The sequence below is a fragment of the Meles meles genome, chromosome 11 (assembly GCF_922984935.1).
Source record: "Meles meles chromosome 11, mMelMel3.1 paternal haplotype, whole genome shotgun sequence".
NCBI lineage: Eukaryota > Metazoa > Chordata > Mammalia > Carnivora > Mustelidae > Meles > Meles meles.
In genome coordinates, this window is record NC_060076.1 from 81,928,116 (window position 1) to 81,950,925 (window position 22,810).

Below are 22,810 nucleotides of genomic sequence, written 5' to 3' on the forward strand. Positions count from 1 at the left end.
TACAAAATTGGATAGTCATCCTTTCTGATGGAGGCATAATACTCCATTGTATATATGGACCATATCTTCTTTATCCATTCATCTGTTGAAGGGCATCTCGACTCTTTCCACAGTTTGATGACTGTAGCCATTGCTGCTATGAACATTAGGGTACATATGGCCCTTCTTTTTTTTTTTTTTTAAAGATTTTATTTATTTCTTTGACAGAGAGAGATCACAAGTAGATAGAGAGGCAGGCAGAGAGAGAGAGAGGGAAGCAGGCTCCCCGCTGAGCAGAGAGCCCGATGCGGGACTCGATCCCAAGACCCCGAGATCATGACCTGAGCCGAAGGCAGCGGTTTAACCCACTGAGCCACCCAGGCGCTCCATATGGCCCTTCTTTTCACTACATCTGTATCTTTGGGGTAAATACCCAGTAATGCAATTGCCAGGTGATAGGATAGCTCTATTTTTAATTTTTTGAGAATTCTCCACACTGTTTTCCAAAAGGACTGCACCAACTTGCATTCCCACCAGCAGTGTAAGAGGGTTCCCCTTTCTCCACATCCTTTCCAACACTTGTTGTTCTTGCCTTGTTAATCTTTGCAATTCTAACTGGTGTAAGAATCAAATAATAAATAATAAATAACAAATAATAATATAAATAATAAATCAAATTTATTTTGATTTGAATTTCCCAGATGGCTAATGATGATGAACATTTTTTCATGTGTCTGCTGGCTGTTTGCATGTCTTCTTTGGAGAAGTGTCTGTTCATGTCTTCTGCCCATTTTTTTTTTTTTTAACATTTATTTGACAGAGACAGATCACAAGTAGATAGAGAGGCAGGCAGAGAGAGAGAGAGAGAGAGGGAAGCAGGCTCCCTGCTGAGCAGAGAGCCCTATTTGGGACTTGATCCCAGGACCCCGAGATCATGACCTGAGCCGAAGGCAGCGGCTTAACCCACTGAGCCACCCAGGTGCCCTTCTGCCCATTTTTTGACTAGATTATCTGTTTTGGGGTGTTGAGCTTGAGAAGTTCTTTATAGATCTTGGATATCAGCCCTTTGTCTATAGTGTTGTTTGCAAATATCTTCTCCCATTCCGTGGGTTGCCTTTTTGTTTTGTTGACTGTTTCCTTTGTATTTGTATCTTTACTGTCATCCTGAGGATTCCTATCATCCCTCTCTTCCTTTGATGCCCCATTTTCTGGACCTTTTATTTTCTAATTTCTTGTTCTATTCTTTGTTGGAATGTGCCCTTTACAAGTAATTTTCCCAAGAGAGGATGCATGAGAGGTAAAGTTTTGGAAAACTAGCATGATTGAAAATACTCTTTTTTTAACCCTCACACATGACTCATGGCTTGACTGAATTTAGGATTGAAAAGAGAAATGATTTCTTTTCTCAAAAGTTTAAAGTTTTTGTTCCATTTTTATGTTTTAGTTTCCAGTATTGTTGAGAAGTTGTCATTCTGATAGTCAATCCTTCTTGTATGACCTGCTTTTTTACTCATAGGAGTTTTTAGGGGTTTCCTTTTACAGAAAAAAGAAATCTATTTTCCAAATTCTTACAACGATGTGCCTTGGTGTGCGTCTTTTAAAAATCTGTTATGTTGTACATGCAGAAGGCTTGTTCAATCTGGAAATTCATGCCTTTCAGTTCAGGGTAATTTTCTGAATTATTTGTTAATGCTCTCTATTCTGTTTTTGCTGTTTACTCTTTAAAAACCTATATTATTTGAATTCCTGGGTTGACCCTGAATTTTTCTTCCCTCTTCTCTGTTTTCTACTTTTACTTTTTATTTTAGTTCTACTGTCTCAGCGATTTTAAAGTTTTTTTTTTTTAAATCTTTCTACCCCTCTTCATTTCCATTCTTCTATAATTGATTTTTGAAAATTTTTTGAAAAAAATTTTAAAAGATTTTACTTATTCAGTTGAGAGAGAGAGAGAACAAGCAGGGGTGGGGCAGAGGTACAGAGAGTGAGAGAGAGAAGCAGTTTCCCTGCTAAGCAGGGAGCCTGATGGAGGGTTTGATCTCAGGACCTGGAGGTCGTCACCTGAGCTGAAGGCAGATGCTTAACTGACTGAGCCACCCAGGTGCCCCACTATAATTGTTTTTAAAGATTTATTTATTTGAGACAGAGAGAGCCCCCCACCCCCGCCACTCATCGATGTGCATAAATTGGTGGAGGGCAGAGGGAGAGAATCTCAGACTCTCCACTGAGCATGAAGCCCATTGTGGGGCTTGATCTCATTATCCATGAGATCATGACTTGAACCATAACCTACAGTCTGATGCTTAATCACCTGAGCCACCCAGGTGTTCCCCCCCTTCTTCTATAATTTTTAAAAAATGTTTCCAAGATCACATTTTTATTTTCTGAGTATTTCTTAATGTATTTTTAAAATTATGTGTTTCAGGTATACAGTATAATTTGATATCTGTATATACCGCAACGTGATCACCCTCAAAATCCAGTTACCATCCATCACCCTATAGTTGGCCCCCTTCAGCCCTTTCTCCCAGCCCACACCCTCTTCTCTCTGGTAACCATGAGTCTGTTCTCTGCATCTATCAGTTTGTTTTGTTTCTTAGATTCTACATATGAGTGAAATCATATGGTATTTGTCTTTCTCCTGATTTATTCCACTAGCATAATACCCTCATGGCCCATCCATATTGTAAATGGCAACATTTTATACTTTTTTTTTAATGGATCAACTTTATCCATTCATCTACTGGTGAACATTTAGCTTGTTTTAGGTTTTTGGCTATTGTAAATGCCAAAATGAACACAGGGATGAGTATATCTTTTCAAATTTGTGTTTTCTTGTTTTTCGGATAAAAACCCAGTAGTGTTGTAACTGGATCATGTGGTAGTTTTATTCTTAATTTTTTGAGGAATATCCATATGTTTTCCATAGGGACTACATCAAATTACATTCCCACTAACAGTGTACAAGGGTTTCCTTTTCTTTGCATTCTGTCTAACACTTGTGATTTCTTGTCTTTTGATAATAGCCATTCTAATGGGTATGAGGTGGTATCTCATTGTGGTTTTGATTTGTGTTTCCCTAAAAACTAGTGATGCTGAACATCTTTTCATGTGCTCATTGGCCATTAGTTTATCTTCTTTAGAGGAGTCTTTAATCCATTTTGAGTTAATTTTTTGTATGGTACAATGAAGTGGTCCACATTCATTCTTTTGCATGTAGCTCACCAGTTCTCTTGGCACCATTTATTGAAAAGACTCTTTTCTTCTTTGTATGTTCTTGGTTCTTTCAATAATCAATTGTCCATATATGCATGGGTCTATTTCTGGGCTCTCAGTTCTGTTCTATCAACTTACATGTCTATCTTTTTTTTTTTTTTTTTTGGTGGGTCAGCACCATACTGTTTTGATTACTATAGCTTTGTAGTATAGTTCAAAGTAAGGGAATGTGATATCTCCAGCTTTGTTCTTCTTTCTCAAGATAGCTCTAGCTATGTAGAATCTTTTGAATGGTGAATTTAGTCCATTTACATGTAAAGTAATTATTGATACACATATACTTACTGTCATTTTGATAATTGTTTCCGGCTGTTTTTGAAGTTCCTCTCTGTTTCTTTTTTCTCTGTGGTCTGGTGGCCTTCTTTAGTATTATGTTTAGATTCCTTCCTCCTTGTCTTTTGAATATTTACTATGATTATTTTCCTTTGTGGTTACTATGAGGTTCACATATAATATCCCATGTATATAAGAGGTTTTTTAAAGTTGACAGCAACTTAATTTTGAACACATTCCAAAGCTCCATATTTTATAATTTTGATGACATATATTAATTTTATGCATCCATAATTATTTTAATTTTTTTTTAAGATTTTATTTATTAATTTTGACAGAGAGAGATCACAAGTTGGCAGAGAGGCAGGCAGAGAGAGTGAGAGGGAAGCAGGCTCCCTTCAGTGCAGAGAGCCCGACGCGGGACTCGATCCCAGGACCCTGAGATCATGACCTGAGCCGAAGGCAGCGGCCTAAACCACTGAGCCACCCAGGCGCCCCTAATTTTAATTAATTTTACTATTTTTGTCTTTTGACCTTAAACTTGCTTTGTAAGTGATGGATTCACTATTCACTACCTTTATCATGTATTTACCTTTTCCAGTAAGATTAATACTTTCATATGTTTTCATATTATTAGTGTCTTTTATTTTTAGTTTAGAGAAATCTCCTTACCATTTCTTGTAAAACTGTTTTAGTGGTGATGATCTCCTTTAGATTTTGCTTATCTGGAAAACTCCTAACCTCTCCTTCATTCTGAATGATAACCTTTGCAAGTAGACAATTCTTGGTTGGAAATTTTTTTCTTTCAGCACTTTGAATCTGCTACTCCCTTCTGGCCTATAAAGTTTCTGCTGAAAATTTTGCTAATAGGCATATGAGCTTTCCTTGTACATTAAAAAAGGCATTTTTCTTCACCTCTTTTTAGATTCTCTATCTTTAACTCTTACCATTTTAACTATGTATCTTGGTGTGGTTCTCTTTGGGTTCATCTTATTTGGAATTCTCTGGGATTCCTGGGCCTAGATGTCTGTTTTCTTCCCCAGGTTAGAGAAGTCTCTCTCTCTCTCTTTTTAAAAAAGATTTTATTTATTTTAGAGAGAGAGAGAGAATGCAAGTGAGTTGGGAGAGGAGTAAAGAGGGAGAAGGAGAGAGAATCTGAAGCAGAGCCTGATCTCATACTGTGAGATCACAACCTGAGCCAAAACCAAGAGTTCGGTGCTTAACTGACTGAGTCACCCATATTCCCCTTGATGTGTCTCTTTTATCTTTTGTTTTAAAGGTGCTGTTTATCTAGTTCTTGGGTCCTTTTTGGAGGAAAATTATTCTGCATGTAACCATAAAATTATAGTATCTGTCGAAAGAGATGAGTTCAAAGTCCTTTTTACACTCCCACCCTGAATCCCCCTTCTTATCTCTTTCCATTAATTTGATAGATTGGATCAGCTTGATTGGTACAAATAAAATAAGTTGGACTATATGCCGTGCAACAGTTTTGACATCAAGATGGTAGATTTTATTTATTAAAAAAATAAGTTCCATTTCTGGGATATGGAATTGGGTATATAAGTGAACAGACTTTGTCTTTTTAAATCTGCTTTCCCAAATTATTTTTTCAAGATTTAAATCCTATACTACATTAGTGAACATAAAGCAGAAAGAGGAATGAGTGTCTTAATTATTCTAGAAACATCTCGGAGCTCTTTTTAGCACCAGACCAGGCATAAATCTTATACAGAGCAGAGAAAGTCTGTAGCATCCTTATATGGAAAAGAACAAAAACTGTAAGTCCCGTTTTTTAATTTCCTTCCCATGTAAGAATCAAAATTGGGCAGTAGCAATAACACATATGATTTATAGGACATTCATATTTTCAAGTAGCTTTAGGTAAGCTTCTTCTCATCGGCTTCTCACAGTAACCATCTTGGTGCAATGCTCACCCTTTCCCACATGAAGAATAAAAGGCATAGAGAAATTAGACTGATTTTGCGAAGGGTCTCATAACTAGTAATAGGAAAGGAGAAAATTGTTGGCAGGACCTTCAAATTCTGATTTGATTTTCTCTCCATTATATCCCACCCACAAACCCTTGACTCAATATCAATGTCTCTGTGATCAGCTGCATTCCTATGTCTCTAGAATATGTCTGAAGAGACCCAGAGAAAGGTGTGTGGAGGAAGAGGGAGGCGCAGCCATCAGTGTCCCCACTGACATACAGTCACACAAAGTCATCCCAGATGCAAACATTAAAGCCAGGAGGTCAATTCAAATCTCAGAGCCATCAAGGCGTAGAGCTCCTCATGCTACCTCCTGGTATAAGACTGGCCCAGAGCAGCCTTACCTTGTCCACACTCCAGCTTCTGGCAGGTGTGGTTGCTGGGCACTATGAAGTAGCCATCCATGCATCGTGTACAGATGTGTGCACTGTGACAAAGTTCACAGTTGTCTGAGCAGGGCAGGCAGGTGTGCCCCTCAGTGGGGTAGTGGCCTGCTGGGCAGCTCTCCCAACACTCCCCCTGATATAGGAAGCGCTTCTGGCCATGCTTATCTGAACAGACGGAAGGGCAACAAAAAAGAAGAAAAATGTACAAAATTAACTGTGAAACTAATACAACCTAAGATTTATTTTTTAAATATTTTAATTATTTATTTGACAGACAGAGATCACAAGTAGGCAGAGAGGCAGGCAGAGAGAGAGGGGGAAGCAGGTTTCCTGCTGAATCGAGAGCCCGATGTGGGGCTTGATTCCTGGACCCTGGCATCATGATCTGACCAAAGGCAGAGGCTTTAACCCACTGAGCCACCCAAGTGCCCCATTTTAAAAGAAAGATGTAACTGAGTATTTTGGCTGCTAGAGGACCAGGAGTATAAGAATGCATTTAATGAAAAGTTCAAGATCTATATGCTTATAGTCGAGAAGTTTTCATTGCAGGGAATAATTTTTGAGTATTTTGTATGTTTGAGTGAGTCGGGACTACCATCTGGGATGTCGCTGCAAAAGCAGAAGCCACACTCTGTGAGTAACTATGAATCAGAAAGTGTTTAACTTTCCCAAGGGCTCCTTTTGGTTTCTGTGGAGGCTCTGAGACTTAGGAGCTATAGAGATCCTATGAGAATAAACAAATCCTTCTTGATAGAATGGTTTCTGTGAGAGTCCCGACTTTTAGAATGATTTTGAATTCAGTTATCAAAATCACACACTTGTATTGACTGTCCAAAAGTCTGAATTTTTGCATGGCTGCCAGTTCCTATGATGACAGCATGGGATGACAGTCACCTTTTTGACTCCCTAGATGGATTTTTGGGAGTCCTAAGCTTCTGTCAACATTGGAGTCTACTTGGAAGGAATGAGCAGTATGTCTAATACGAGACTACGGGAAGTTGCTTTCGGAGGGAATAGAAAATCCGAACCAATTATAAACTCACACTGAATGACAAAGGGTTAGAATCAGTTTATATACACATAAAACAAGATGAACGAACTGTGCCTAGAGGTCCCCTTCCCTCGCCCCCCTGGAGTTTTTGTTTGTGCTGAGTGTGTGTAGGGATCTGTCTTCTCTGGATCAAGTCTCCCATATGCTCCTGCTTCTGCAGAACAGCTGACGTGTGTTTCCCAAAATAACCGGGGCTCGTGTTCACTCGTGATACTCTACGTGGAGATCCAGAACCATTGACCGTCAAGGTGCAAGGCTGCTGAATCTGTGGATAGAGATATCACTCACCCCATGTTGCAAGAGCAGAATCTTAACATCAGTGTAGTAGTCCTTGCCAACATTCAGGTATTTCTGTGTCCCTAAACTTGGCACTCTCAAATGATCTAAGCCGGTGTTTTGTACTTAACTAAATCCCTAGTTCAAATCCAGTTTAAAAATCACACGCTTGGATTATGGGCTCTGAAGCTACCTGTTTAGTGTTTGTGATTTCCAAGTGGAAGCCTGCTGGTTCCCGTGGGACGAAGGCAATAGAGAGGACTTCCCTGGGGAGGTGCAGCAAAGTGTCAGCCCTCTCCAAGTGCGAGTTGGAAGAACATTCTCCTTTAAGGGAAGGAGAGTGTTTGGGAGGATGTCATGTGCATTTGGGGATTCTACAGCCGCAGGTTGATAGGGAGCCCAAACCCCTGACCTGGTGGAACGTGGGATCTTGACACCACAAAAGGGTGAACATTCCAAGCTGTGTTCTTCTCAGACACCTTATGAAACCCTAGAAAACCCCATTTCCACTGAGACTCATTCAGAAAAGATGCTGTTTTTCAGAGGGCCAAACTTCTGAGATACAGTTAGGAAGATCTGAGGAGAACAGTGAGAAGTTACTCCTTCCTCCATTCAGCCGTGGCCGTCCATCTCCATACCCTCACATGACATCACCTCAGGATCCAGAGGCTTGGGGACTGCCTGGCATATACCGAGTTCTAAATACATTATTTGTTGTATGAATGATCGAGTGGCTAAGTGCGTTAATATTTAGCAATATTCCCATTTTTCTAACATCGACTGGATCAATAATCTAAAAATGAAAATTAACAGTGATGGGTTTCAATACCAGAGCAAATGTTCTCCAATCCCATTTGTATTATTCAGACATGGCTTTATTATTTGAACCACTTTGGGTATTGCCGTTTGAGTTAAAAAAAAAAAAAAACAGATTTGGATGGTCTTGGTATTTAAAATACACAGACCCTGTAAAGGAGTTAACTTAGATGCCTTGATCATGGGCAGATTTTCCCACAGGTTTGGTCTAGAATTACCCCAAGATGTGCTCAAATTTCTAATAGCCTGGGTAGCATGGCAGCTCACTTAGTTTTCACTGGTGCTTTGGATGTCCCACGGATTTAAATTACCATGCATACATTTTTGGCTACTTGACTAGAGTCTCAGAATTTAAGTTATTTAAATTATTGTGACAATATGTAAGAGAAGCTGGTTCTAGGAACAGAAGGGCTGATATTTTTGTTAGGTACAAACCTTTCATGTGATAATATGAAACAAGAGTGAAAGTGCAAGGAACACCAAGATTGGCTTTCATTTATACTTAAGAGCAATTGGCTGTTTCCAGAGCAGCTAATTTCGTTAGAAGAGAATGTGGATTCATGTGAAGACAGCTGAGGGATCCCCTGGGTAGCTCAGTCAGTTAAATGTTCACCTTCAACTCAGGTCAAGATCCAAGGTCCCGGGATTGAGTCTCACGATGCACTCCCTGCTCAGCGGGGCCTCTGCTTCTCCCTCCCCTCTGCACCTGCCCCCTGCTCATCCTCTCTCTCTCTCTCTTTCTCAAAGAAATAAATAAAATCTTAAAAAAAAAAGAAAGGCTGAGGGATTCTGAAAATAAACTTTATAAAGTTTACTTCAACATTTTTCTTACTGTAGCCGTTGTGTGATTTGTCGAATTTAGTTTTGGGTTCAATTTCATAGAGGACAAATCCGGACAAGAACATTAGAGAGAATCTTCACCAGGGATGGAGGTCTGTATTTCCAAAAAGGATTCAGACCTAAATCTTAACAAAATTACGATTCAGCAAAGGCGGAACTTCTGTGAACTGCTGGGAGGCACTCGTGTGTAGGTGGCACCATGTAGCCAGAGGATTTCAGCCTTTTAATTTTTTTTAACGATTTTATTTATGTATGTATTTGAAAGAGAGAGAGAGAAAGAGCAAGGGGAGGAGCAGAGGGAGAGGCAGAGGAAGGGGGAAAGAATTTCAAGCAGACTCTGTGCCCAACGTGGAGCTGTCACAGGGCTTGAGCCCACAACTCCGAGATCATGACCTGAGCCAAAACCAAGAGTCGAGGCCAGACCGACTGAGCCACCTAAGCGTCCCTCAGTATCAAAGCCTGTTGATATGGAACTGCCTCAGGTCAGGAATCCCTTGTCTTTATACCACTGTTTCCTGTATTGCTGAGCTCAGGTATGTCCTAGGGACAGCATGGTCTTCAGAGGAGGGACATCAGAGCTTGCTCAACAATGCCCCCTCTGGCAAGACTTTCCCCCTCACTAGAGCTGAAGATGATGTTTCTTCTCTGACTTATGGTAGGATTCCTTCCTTCCTTTGGTCTTGAATATTTTCTTGTGTTTATAATCCATTATTAGCACAGATCCCTCTGTTAGGCTGTCAGCTCCTTGAAGGCAAGCATCATACAATCATTTATTGTCTTGTCCCATGACCACTATGTGTAGTAACTTCCACAGGTGAGCTTTTATTAAGATAGGGAGTAAACATAGACTTTTAAACAAAAAATAGAGAAATGTCAAAGAATCTTTGTGTGGATTGGCCCAAGTAACTGTAGGATGCGTAGAACATTCTAGACATTTGTTCAGTATTCAAGGGAATCCTTAATTTTGGACTGTGTGAAGTGTCAGTGTGTTTTAAATGTGAAAGGGAATTTTTTAGATGCTGTCTTGTCTATGTGTCACCCCCAGCCCCATTTTGTTTTTAATGAACGAGGAGAGACTCAAAGAGTTGAAGAAACAGGATTAATGTCTTCTAGTTCATTAGTCACAAAGCAGAAACTAGAACCCAGTTACCCTGGTTGCTGGTACTGATCTGCTACTGAACCATTCATTTATTCAGTTATACTGTGCACGCTGCGTGCTGTCCCAGTGCTCAGAGCACTGCTTTTATAGGACATAGAGTCTTATGGACAAGATAGCTATCGAGATTGAGGATGCTGTAAAGGGGTAAGCAGAAGCTCCAAGGATGCACATATAGAAAGGTCCCATCTGAGACAAGGAAATTGGGACAGGCCTCATTGAGGAAATGATGTTGAAACCTACAAAATAAATAGAGGTCAGGCAGATAACAAGTGAGGAACATCTCCAGGGAAGTCTTTGAACAGCTAGGGAAATTCGCACGCCCACAGGAGTAAGTAGGTACAAACAATAACAGTGTGGCTCTCATGGTGATAGAAAGGGTAGTATTTAGTATTTATTGAGTACTTCTTATGTGCCCAGCCCTGTTTAAGTGCTTGCTATTTTATCTCATGTAACCTCATTTAACTTTCATAATCTTAAAAGTAGAAAACCATTATCACCATCTTATAGATGAGGAAGGAACCGGAAGCAGCACACCAGAGAGAAAATTTGACATAGATCTACCTTGTTTACATGACAATCACAAAGAAACAATTTTGAGTTTACACAAAGAAATGTGTTATCTCCCATTTTCCTACAAATGCATGATACTCTCAATTCGGTCTTCATTTTGCTTGGTTATGTGACAAGGAAGAATAAAGATAAATAGTTCTCTTCCACCAGAAAAAAAAAGAAAAAACATGTGAGCATGATGGTGGTGGTAACTGTTGGCCTTGGGATCCGTGAGACAATAGGGAGTGGTGGGGAGAGCAGCGTCCTCTGATCTCCCATCAGTCATTTGGGGAATGTAGGCCAATGGTGCCCAGTGTTGTGCTCCAAGTTTTCAAAGAGAAAACAAACCAAAACAAAACCAATCAACCAAACAAAACAAACCACCAAGGTTTTCTTTGAAATTTCCCAATTTTTAAATTTGGCTGAAATGTTAAAAGGTCAAATAAAATACGAATCTGGCCCACAGGAGGTCAAAGTGGGGACAGACATATGAAGGGAAGTTGGAAAGGAGTCAAGGGTCAAACTGCAGAGGACCTTTGATATCATGGAATATAAGCCAATGACAGCAGAAACTTGAACTGTTAAAGCTGAGACAAAACAATATTTTTGTTGAAAAAATTCCTTTGTTCCTCCAGTAGAGCTCTGACAACTTCTAAATAAAATAGCTCAGGGCGGAGGAGACCTTGACACAGCCTCTATTTCAGTATTTCTCTTGAAGACTGAATGTGTCTCCCTTAACATCCTCACTTTTCTCTTTCACCTCAACAAATCTTAGCTTTCCTGACAGTCTTATGTCTGACATCATGTCTGAATGACCTTTCTCCTTCTCCGGAAAGACATCTCTTAGCTTCTCTCTCATCTTCTTAGGGACAGTGAGTCTGTGTCTACAATAATGTGAACTCGTTTCCTGACAAGAAGCAGAAACTTCAAGGTTGTATACACTCTCCACTGAACAGCTTTCTGAGATCAACCCCTTGTCCCCAGAGTTGAAGCTTCTGAGTCAAACCAGGGGGAGAACAGGTTTAAAGAAAGGAAGAAGAGAACAGCCAGACTTCCTCACCTACTCCACAGGAAGTACAGTTGGAAGGCTCATTTCCTTGGCATTCTTGGCAGGTGTGGTGGCATAGATGACATTGGTTCTGAAACTCAAATTTCCCCGAGGGACATTTGAAAACGCAGCGGCCATTGTCAAAAGTCCTGGAGGAAGAGCAGATTTCAGAGTTTGTAAGGGTGACTTTCTGGAACGGCTCTAAGTTTGAGAACATGTGGTGTTCATGTTTCACTGCACAGACTTGGTTTCATTGTTCCAGAAACAAGGGGGATGCCTTGGACTGATCATCTTAGAACATGTGGAATATTAGTCACGTACCCATCCTTGGCCCAAGGTTTGGACCCAACAGCAGGCATGCCAGAAACTGGCTCAGGATGCAGTCCTGAGTCTGGTTCCAAATAAGCTAACTGATGCCTGCAGGGATTAAACCCATACTGTGGGCCCCAGCCAAACACAGTCAAGAGTCATATGGAGGTCTTTAAATGTTCAAGAACACTAAATGGGCCTCTGCATCCAGAGGCCTTGGAGAAAATACTCTTTCTTTAGTTATCAGCATGTGCACACTTTATAAGGGAAATGCCAACATCAAGGGCTCTCAAAGGGGTAGAACGAAGCATGGTCCCGTAGCTTATGTGCTACTTATAAACTTGATCTATGCACAAGGCAAAGTAATCGATAAACTCTGATTTTGCCCGCCATTTTTGCAAGGACTTCCAGATGCCTAATGTACCAGCTTGTTTTCATCTTGTTTGCAAACACCTACACGAACACCACAAATGAGTTAGAATGGGGGCTTCTAAAACCTTTGATTTTATACACATAAAATACATATCATAATGTCACTGTTAATATTTTCACAGTTTTGCTTCTTTTCTTCCTTCGCAAAGTAATCCCAAGAGCAAACAGGATGAAGTAAATCTTATCCAAAAATTTTGCTCAGAAAAATACAAAATGTTTAGCAAGGGCAAGAGTCAGATAGGTAATGTGGATTGACAAAGTGAGCCGCGGGGTCTCCGCCCCCGGAGTTTCTAAATCAGTAAGTCTTTGGGGGAGAGAGCTGAGAATTTGTATTTGTTAAGTTCCTGGGCAATGCTCATGCTGCTGGTCTAGGGAACACAGTTTGAGAGCGGCTGTTCTGCCTTCTGCTCACTGGTAGTATGGATCACTGTGGAACTTGCTAAATGAGTCCTAAGTTAACACAGGTGGCGTCCAATTGGATCGGTTCAAGTTTTTTCACAGCAGTAGTTACTGTCTCAGTTGTGAGGTGAACTCACCATGCAGCACACACTTATCCCCGATGGTATAACATTGGCATCCCCGCCGGAGAGAGTGGAGGGCCTGTCAGCAAAGGTAGGGCTCCTTTCTCCCTCTGCTGCCTCTCTCCCCCTCCAAGCCGGACCTCCCATGGAAGGGCAGGCGTAGGCCTGGGGTGCACTGGCGTGTCTAAATCCCACTGTTTCCGCAGCTAGAGCCAGCCCTGAGCCGGGGATGGGCCATTTCAGTCACAGGGTTGTGGAGGTTGGCAGGGGAGCAAGGCAACCTGAGTAGGGTGTTGCTTGACATCTTCCATCTCGTCTCCACACCCTGAAAGTCTGTGTCATTTGCATCTGTTGGCAACAGTGGGATTAACACCAACATCACAAGACAGACAGCCACCTCGTTCTTGCATTCGCTGCCCTTTGGGTTCTGGTCACCATACTGAGCGGTGCTGCAGCGAACAAGGCCTGTGGCCCACTGCAGGGCATGGAGTCCCAGCCCTGAGCAGACACGTATGCACATCTGGTTGTCCATGTCAGAACAGATCCCCCGTGCCCTGGTGTCTGATGAGAAGGCTGCGCTCCCAGCCCAGACTTTCAGTTGATGGCATTAATGCCAGCTGGGAATATCCCAGCCCCACCCCGGCTCTGGCCGCGGAGCTAGATTTTTCAAGGAATCATTTGGATGTGACTAGTTGAAAACCCCAAACCTCCCTTTAAGAAAAACTGTGTAAGAGCTTTCTGAGGTTTTTAAACAAGGAAGCTGCTAGATACTCTGCAGAAAGGAAAACGGGAATGTTTATTAGTGAGGGTTCTTTTTTTTTTTTTCCTTCTAAATTCAGTTGCAAAGGGAATGAAAAGTATGTCATCATTTTTGCCTTTTATAGAAAGAGCTGATGAACTTATTTAGGGGGAAATAATTTCTCTTGGGAGAAGTGATCTAATACTCTCAATGATGGGAACCATTTAGAAGCATCCAGAAAGTGGGGGCAGCAGACTTGGGGGTGAAGCCGGGGGTGTGATACTTTCATGTTAATATATGCATGGGGCAGCCTTTCTGACTTGAGTGCTTAATTTTAAGAAAGTACCAAGCACATAATGGTGCTTTAAACCACCTCCCTTCATATCTACCCTAAGGAAAGCGAAGGTGAAATACAGTTTCTTGTAAGAATGTGATTCTTCCTAGAGATCAAAACAGAGAAGGAAAACAGTCATGTTTAGGTAAAGGCCCTGAATTACACCATCTCCTGCACACCCATCCCCCTCGAGGAAAACTGCTAAGGAACTTGAGAAAAGAACCAGCTCAGGTGGCTCAGATTTCCACTGACACTAACAAATTTTCCCTAGTGGAGGAGAACAGATAACCTTGCTCTGGGCTCCGTGGGGCTGAAGACAATTTCCTGTAAAGCCAACTCAAGTCCTTTCTAGGACCGCCCGCCACCCACTCTGGATGTCTGAGACAACTGGGCAAGCTAATCTCTGCAGGGAAGGCATTTCTTCCCCAACTCATGTGTGCTTTTAGCCTTTTCATAATCAGTGAACCATTCCAGGTCCAACAGGGCTTATGGAAAGAAAGAAGTCGGCAGAACTGAGTGTTAGTGAGCTGGGCAGAGGTGATGTTCTCCATATTGGCACTACGTTTTCCGACATCCCAGCGTGTGTGTGTGTGTGTGTGTGTGTGTGTGTGTGTGTGTGTGTGATACAAACTAGAGGAGATGAGACAGTAAATCAGGGTTAGCGGATCCTCTGCTGATTGTTGGTTTGGCCCAAGTACGTCATCACAAGGGCATTTAATGTACTTTCTTGGTACTTTAATTTTTTTTCTCTTTTTCTTTCTTTTTTTTTTTTTTAAAGATTTATTTATTTATTTATTTGACAGACAGAGATCACAAGTAGGCAGAGAGAGAGGGGGAAGCAGGTTCCCTGCTGAGCAGAGAGCCCGATGTGGGGCTCGATCCCAGGACCCTGGGATCATGACCCGAGCCGAAGGCAGAGGCTTTAACCCACTGAGCCACCCAGGCGCCCCTAATTTTTTTTTTCTTAAGATTTTATTTACTTGAGAGGGAGAGAGAGTGAACAGGGGCGAGAGGCAGAGGGAGAGGGAGATAATGTTAAAACAAAATGAAATCTGGCAAAGTCTCCCCCCCCCGCCCTGAATTCATTGAAACAGATCAAATAAAGCATTTGAGGGTGGGTCAGAACAGAGGGAACTTTTAATGTTTTTATTGGTTCATTGACTTTATGCCTCCTTCAGGACTGGGCTGGGAAGCCAGCTTGGGCCAGGAGGGCCAGGAGGGCCATGGCACTGAGGGCTCTGCATGTTAGATAGCGGTGCCAGAGGAGGCTTTCTGCCTCCAAGTTCTCAATCCTCCCTCAGGAGCTAAGCCCAAGAGTTAATGGAAGTGTAAAGAGAGAACTAGAATGCAAAGAGAGGGCTTCCCCAAAGTTTGGTTTTCTGTAAAACAAGTTTGGGGTTATGTTATTTTTTAAAACTTTACTAAGGAAAAAAATTAAATATATATAAAATAAACACATATACAAGATATAACAGTACCCTTTCCTCTGTATTCATCTCTCAGCTGCAACAATTTCACTGCGTGGCCAATCTTATTTATATCCCCATCGATTTGCTTCCCTCCCATATCATTTTGAGGCAAACCTATAAGTTAAACATGAACACTTTTCTCCTAGATAAAAACTCCTTTAGGGGGGTGCCTGGGTGGCTCATTCAGCATCTGCCTTCAGCTCAGGTCATGATCTCAGGGTCCTGGGATCAATTCCTGCCTCAGGCCCCCTGCTCAGTGGGGAGTCTGCTTCTCGTTCTCCCTCTGCTCCTCCCTCCTGCTCATGCCCTCTACTTCTCTCTCAAATAAGTAAATAAAAAATCTTTAAAAAAAAACAAACATCTTTAGGGATGAATTTTTTTTTGCCAGGACTAGAGATATCCAAAAGCTTAAGACCAGGAAGAAACTCGGACAAACCAACTGTGTGGGTATTCTGTTTCTCTCCTTACCCTTGCTTCAGATCCATTTTTTGTCATTCTTTGTCCTGCCATGTCCTGGAAGTGTGCCAACTAGACCCCAGGCTCACTCCTCCCATTTGTAAGTGGTGTTTCCCATTGGCCTCCACTTAATTCCAGATGAGGGAAATCACCAGCAGACCTACGGGTGGGAGGAGAGAGAGATTGGGGGTATTTATTCCCCCCGGAGCTGTAACTCTGCTTTCTCCTTCCATGATTCTGGAGTGGCCGTGTCCCCTACAGCTCTACTTTCTATTAAGCTCACCTCCCCCACCCCACCCCCCAGGGTTGCAGCTTTTGCTTCAGGTCTAGAGTGTTAAAGCTGCCCCACTATTGCTGGTCCCTGAGCACTTCACCATCCCTTGACTTTGACTTCCTGAGCTACCTGTGAGAATTCATGGACCTAACTCAGAGCTGGACATAAAGCAGGTGCTCAAGACCGTCTTGAAGGGATCTGATTCCACTCAAGAAAATGCTTTGGAAGATACTTAAGAAAAATACTTTGCTGTCTTTTAAGAACAACTCAGTCAACATCAACATCTTTCAAAATAGTTTATCTCCTCATCGTCTCAACCCTGTTCTAGCAAAATGCAGATTAAAAAAAGTCAGGTAGGGGCGCCTGGGTGGCTCAGTGGTTTAAGCCGCTGCCTTCGGCTCAGGTCATGATCTCGGGGTCCTGGGATCGAGTCCCGCGTGGGGCTCTCCGCTTGGCGGGGAGCCTGCTTCCCTCTCACTCTCTCTGCCTGCCTCTCTGCCTATTGTGATCTCTCTGTGTCAAATAAATAAATAAAATCTTTAAAAAAAAAAAAAAAAAAAAAAAGTCAGGTAGTTCATTGCCATGATATGATGTCCTCTCTTGGACATATTTGCAAGCAATTTTTATCAAGAAAGAGAGATGAGCAAAATGGAGTGCTCAGGGAGATGAGAAGAAAACTCTTCCTGGGAAACAAGATTTCCATAGGAGAACACATGAGTTCAAGATCCATGAGCGTGCTTTTCTTTCTTAAAAAGTTAAATCATGGGCTGCTTATGCCAGTTGTGCTACCCCAATGTCCCAGGAACTGTATCTCTGATCGCAGTGTACCAATGGGCTTCAGTTTTTTGTCATGGCTATTTATGGTAGTAGAGTTGTTGTTGTTGTTGTTTTCCCTGACTTCTGATGAGCCTGGGACAATCCTGACTTCTGCAGTATACACCAGATGATGGTAATGTCCATAGTAAACAAATGCTAGTAAGTTCCTTTTGGTCAAAGATGTCCAAACATGCAGTGGGACTTGACTGTTGATATGGTGTTAGGAGAAGCAGGACCCATATTCAGAATGATGTCTGTACCCAAGTGTGAGTCCTGAAGGTGTTTGAAAGCAAATCCAATACGTAGAGGCATAGATATCTAAAAGAGACACTTGGAAAATGTTGTCACAGTGAGCATTGACAATTCTTAAGACTTCTTTGGTGTCTGTCTCCCTGCCTCCCTCCATCTCCCCCTTCCTTTTTTCTCTTCCCGAGGAAGCTATCTGGAGAGCCAAGCCCATTATATTGATTATACACTTTATTATTTCTTGAATCATTACTGGTGTTGATCAGAATAGGGAGACAAATACAACCACAGTTCCTACTTGGGGGATGATAGTCTTGAGGAAGAATTAGGTGAAGTGACTGTTGTATGAAGCAGAGGGAATGTCCATCCTGGGGATTTACCTGCTGCTGAAGCAGCCTCATCATACTGGTCTGGAAAGAGCTTGCTTCCTATGCACTTAGTAGAGCAGTGATGGGGCTACTCATTCAAACACTCAGTCAGCCAGCAAGTATTAAGTGCTCCAATCAGAGGAGCGTTGACTAAAAACGCAACAGACTTCCAACACTCTGTGCTAGAAATTCCCAGTGTATTAGCAGATTCTCATTCCATTCAGATGCTTGTTATTTCCCCATTCATTCGACTACCGAAAATTAATTGAGTGCCTACTATTTTCCTTGTCCTGTGATAGGTAATGGAGATACAAAGATGAGTATTTCACGGGGCTTCTCAAAATACAGCCCCTCTATAGAGAGATAGAGATTTGGAAATTAATGTCTTAAAATGTCACAGGTGCTCATGGAAGTTTATTCAGAGCCCAGAGGAACATGAAGAGGAGAAGGTTAATTCTGGGAAGTGGTCAAAAATGCCTTCATGGAACAGTTCATCCTTGAACTGACTCTAGAAATATGAGGAGCTGTTTGATCAGCAGATGGAGATGATGGGTGTTCAGAAGGGGATGTAATTTCAGGCATCGAAGACCCATTTTCCTTGATGGGAAAGCCCCTGTAGTGTCCAGGTAACTGTTTCTTGCACAGGGTGCAGGGCATCATGGGAAGAAGATGCTACAGAGCTGGCTCTGTGGCCAGACCATGGAGGGTTTTTGTGTCATGAGAAGAAGTTTGGTTCTTTTTCCTGTAGACCCAAGGGGGTGCCTTTAAGGTAGTAAACACCTCCTCTCCCCATCCTGACACCCATGAGATCCCAACCACAGAAGATACTGGGAGGTCACTCACCTTGTGATGGGGCAGTCAGTGCACTCTTCCTGAGTTGGGCCCCAGCACTTGGCACACGAGGCTTCACAGACTTGGCAGTGGCCATGCTCATCAATGTATTCTCCTAGGGGGAAAAAAATCCAACTGTTTACCTCATTCCTACATGGCAGTGCTTCCTGGGCTGTCAGTCTGAGAGCAGCCAGATCTCTCTGTGGCTGCCTAAAAGCAATGGAAACAACACGGCGAGGAGTCCTTGAATGGCTTCAGTTGCTGCTCCTAAATCCTGACCTTAGAATAACAACTGCTCCTCTCCCAAGGGCCTTGGAAGTTGGAACCTCAAAAATTATGAGGCAATGACATAATTTTGGATCTAATCAACATGTGTTACATATTTTATGAGTAGAGAGAAGCCAAGGGGGGCTTCTTGCAGGACCCCTTTACTGATCCCCTTCTGACTTTTCTGTTAAAGGCTGAAGGTTCCTGGACCCCAGAGACCCCACTTACAGCCTTGGTTCAAGTCAAGCAACAAGCAGGACCCACCCGCCATTCTGGGGGTATTGCAGTTACTGGTTAAGAAGGGGAGTTGAGGCTTGGCTAACGTTTGACAGATGTGAGCTGCATCTCACTCTGAAAGAGTAACAATGAAGAGATAGCCAGAGAATTCTTCACTTAATTGGAAAGTTTATCTCTCCCAAGGAAAAACACATAGGAGGCCTTTCCGCAGAAGCAAGTCCAACCTTACAAACTCCTTATGACCATTTAAGAAATTACTGTCCTAGTAAAGATGGTGGAGGCAGGCTAACCTCTTTGGAGGTGATAACCTAGTGATAAACCAATGATGGGTCTCTACTCGTTGCATTCAGCCCTCTACTCAACGCTACACACGTCCACCCCTCCCGTTGTCCTAAAAGAAGTCGACAAATTTCTTCAGTCTGATCCAAAGAACTACTTGATCTTGTTTGGAAATTGATCATGCTCAGAAAATATAGTTTCAGATTTCAGCAGAATCACCCCACCCCCTGTAAATATGTCTGAACATTGTTCACCTGGGCTTCAGCCAGAATAGTGAGGTACCAGTTACTCATGCATGGTTTAACCAAGTCGTCTTACTGAAACCCTGAGGTTTGCTGCCTGATTTATTGTATTTGCTTTGAAGCCCTGGAAACACAGACTTGACTGGTGAGAAATGGAGGAAAGTCCACCCCTCTGCATTGTCCCATAGCTTTACTGAACGAGTGCAGTTGGGAGAGGTAAACCTTATGTACATAATTCTTACCGTTGCACCAGACCACAAAAATGAAAATGAAGAGTAGGTAGGGTTTGTCTTTTGATGTAGAGATAGTCTGTTAGTTTTGTTAACTAAAGGGGAAAGGACATATTCAGAGCAATGCAATTATCTAACATCGGCACACCCTTCCCATCTTAGACTCTGCTCTTCTTTGTCTTCCAGTTGTTGCTAAGGAATTTGATATATAACTTTTAGGATGGAACCATGGTGCTTAGCTTGGGAGTGACTCCCAGGAGCCAGAAGCCAAAACAGTGCATCCCCAATGGGGGCAAAGAATGTAAACATGCAGTTCGTTCACTGCACAAGGTGACTGCCCCAAGGGTCAAGTGGAGGCAGAAATCCAGCCCAAATTCGTCTCATCAAGCCATGCACTCTGGTGTTTGCTGCCTCTGCCTCTGCAGAAGATGCCTTTTACTAATGCACACAGAGGTATTAGAATGGACTAGTTGCATTCTTGGTCATCAGAAAGAAAGCTTGGTTTCCAAAGCAAAAAAAAGGCCGGGACTTCTGTCTTGTAGGAGTGGGTGATTGCAAGTTGAGGCTGTCTCACTCAATGGAGGCATCATATTTATGCGGCCTTTTATTTATTCACATTCCCCATTCCACTTGTTAATTACTGCCCTTGCTGTAATCTCTTCTACTTTTGGCACAGTGTGACCTTTGCCACAACCAACTGAGCAGTAATTATCAGTCCAGACACTAGCAAGAAAGTGAGCAGAGGATCTAGGACAGACCTGCTAGGAAGAAGTAGGTCTTGCCCGCCTTGCCAGTGCTAGTCATTCGTGTTTATGGAGTTGGATGGTAGCTACACATCTTTCAAAAGTGTGCCCTGAATGGAACAGCAATGAGGGATGGGTTTCCCAGAGGCTTCTGAACCCAAAGAAAGTGTATTCTAGAGAAATGTAGGATCATAGATTCTTCATTCATTCATTCTGTGGATATTCTTTGAACATCTAGGTGCTAGGTATTAGGTGAAATTTAGAGATATACAAAATGACAAGAACCTGCTTTGGGTTCTCAAAGATTTTTGAGGAGAATGATTTGTAAAGAGGTAGTTATAATTCAAATGCTAGCTGGGAGACTTTTTGACTTCCTTGGACAGTCTAGATTGGAACAGAAGAGGAAGGCATACGCTGGACTCTGCTAGACCTAGAGGCAAAGGCTGTTACTTTGCCTCGGCATCCGTGCCTGTAGGAACCAACACAGTGATTGGTTTTCCTAATTCCTGATGTCCGTCTACCTTAATCTCCACGGTGTCTTAGATCCACTGCTAGGGTAGGAGTTCAAGCTAAATGTACCTTGCTCTGCTAAATCAAATGCTATTTAGATGGTTCTGAGAGTTATTCCATATCCATGCCCAAAGCATTCTTTCTAATTACAGAGGATACATGGTTAGGTCAAGCGAGTATTATTCAGATAGTACTGTGAATTTAGTTCTCTGTTTATTTAGAATTTAGAATTCTCTAGATCTCTCATTTGCCTCCTCATTGGCTTCCATAAGCCAGTAGGTGGCACTGATACCTTGGCTTTGTACTTGATCTGCTCAGCTGGAATGGCCTTGATTGGCATTCAAGAAGTGCCACTTTAGATACAATCATCACTTGAAATCACCCTGTCTCCGAGATCTCAAATAACTGCTCCAGAACACCCTTCTAATGACCCACTATGATTCTAGCTTACCTGCTTGATCACCCTTCCATTCATCTGTCCAGTAGCCCCTTGCATTTCTTCCTGGGGCTAGGCCAAAACTTCCCAAGACCCAAGTTCTACTCACTCTTTCTCAGAATGTGACCTCACTACCTCATTTGTTGATAAGATAGTGAGATTCTCTAGGATCCTTTTTCTCGATGCCAAAATCCCTCTCTATCTTTTCTGTGATTGTTCACTTGTATTTTTTTTTTAGAATTTTATTTTAAAATATTTTATTTATTTGACAGAGAGAAATCACAACCAGGCAGAGAGGCAGGCAGAGAGAGAGGAGGAAGCAGGCTCCCCGCAGAGCAGAGAGCCTGATGTGGGGCTCGATGCCAGGACCCTGAGATCATGACCTGAGCCGAAGGCAGAGGCTTAACCCACTGAGCCACCCCAGCGCCCCCTGGAATTTTTTTTTTTTTTTTTTTTTTTAGTGTTCCAAGATTCATTGTTTATGCACCACACCCAGTGCTCCATGCAATACATGCCCTCTTTAATACCCACAACCAGGCTCACCCAGCCCTCCACCCTTCTTCCCTCCAAAACCCTCAGTTTGTTTCTCAGAGTCCACAGTCTCTCATGGTTCATCTCCCCCTCCGATTTCCCCCAACTCACTTCTCCTTTCCATCTCCCATGTTATTCCTTATGCTCCACAAGTAAGTGAAACCATATGATAATTGACTCTCTCTGCTTGACTTATTTCACTCAGCATAATCTCTTCCATTCCTGTCATGTTGATATAAAGATTGGGTATTCATCCTTTCTGATGGAGGCATAATACTCCGTTGTATATATGGACCACATCTTCTTTATCCATTCGTCCATTGAAGGGCATCTTGGTTCTTTCCACAGTTTGGCAACTGTGGCCATTGCTGCTATGACCATTGGGGCACAGATGGCCCTTCTTTTCACTATATCTGTATCTTTGAGGTAAATACCCAGTAGTGCAATTGCAGGGTCATAGGGTAGCTTTATTTGTAATTTCTTAAGGAATCTCCACACTGTTTTCCAAAGTGGCTGCACCAACTTGCATTCCCACCAACATTGTAAGAGGGTTCCCCTTTCTCCACATCCTCTCCAACACACGTTGTTTCCTGTCTTGTTGATTTTGGCCATTCTAATTGGTGCCGGGTGGTATCTCAATGTGGTTTTGATTTGAATCTCCCTGATGGATAATGATGCTGAACATTTTTTCATGTGTCTGCTAGCCAGTTTGTATGTCTTCTTTGGAGAAGTGTCTGTTCATGTCTTCTGCCCATTTTTTGACATGATTATTTGTTCTGTGTGTATTGAGTTTGAGGAGTTCTTTATAGATCTTTTATATCAGCCCTTTGTCTGTTCACTTGTCTTTTCTCTCTGTGGAAGTATGTTGCTCCTCGCCATTGTCAGCTGTCCATCTA

The 22,810-nt window shown here is 42.3% G+C and overlaps 1 protein-coding gene across 2 annotated transcripts in view; it reads right to left on the minus strand.

Moving 5' to 3' along the window:
* PCSK5 (proprotein convertase subtilisin/kexin type 5) overlaps nucleotides 1–22,810 on the minus strand; it is a 455,881-nt gene that overhangs the window by 88,659 nt on the left and 344,412 nt on the right. For both annotated transcript variants that reach the window (XM_046022868.1, XM_046022867.1), the window contains 3 exons: nucleotides 18,452–18,554; nucleotides 11,657–11,793; nucleotides 5,864–6,070 (listed from right to left, as the gene is read on the minus strand). In XM_046022868.1, the coding sequence (XP_045878824.1) occupies nucleotides 5,864–6,070; nucleotides 11,657–11,793; nucleotides 18,452–18,554 (447 nt within the window). The remainder of the gene's footprint in view (nucleotides 1–5,863; nucleotides 6,071–11,656; nucleotides 11,794–18,451; nucleotides 18,555–22,810) is intronic.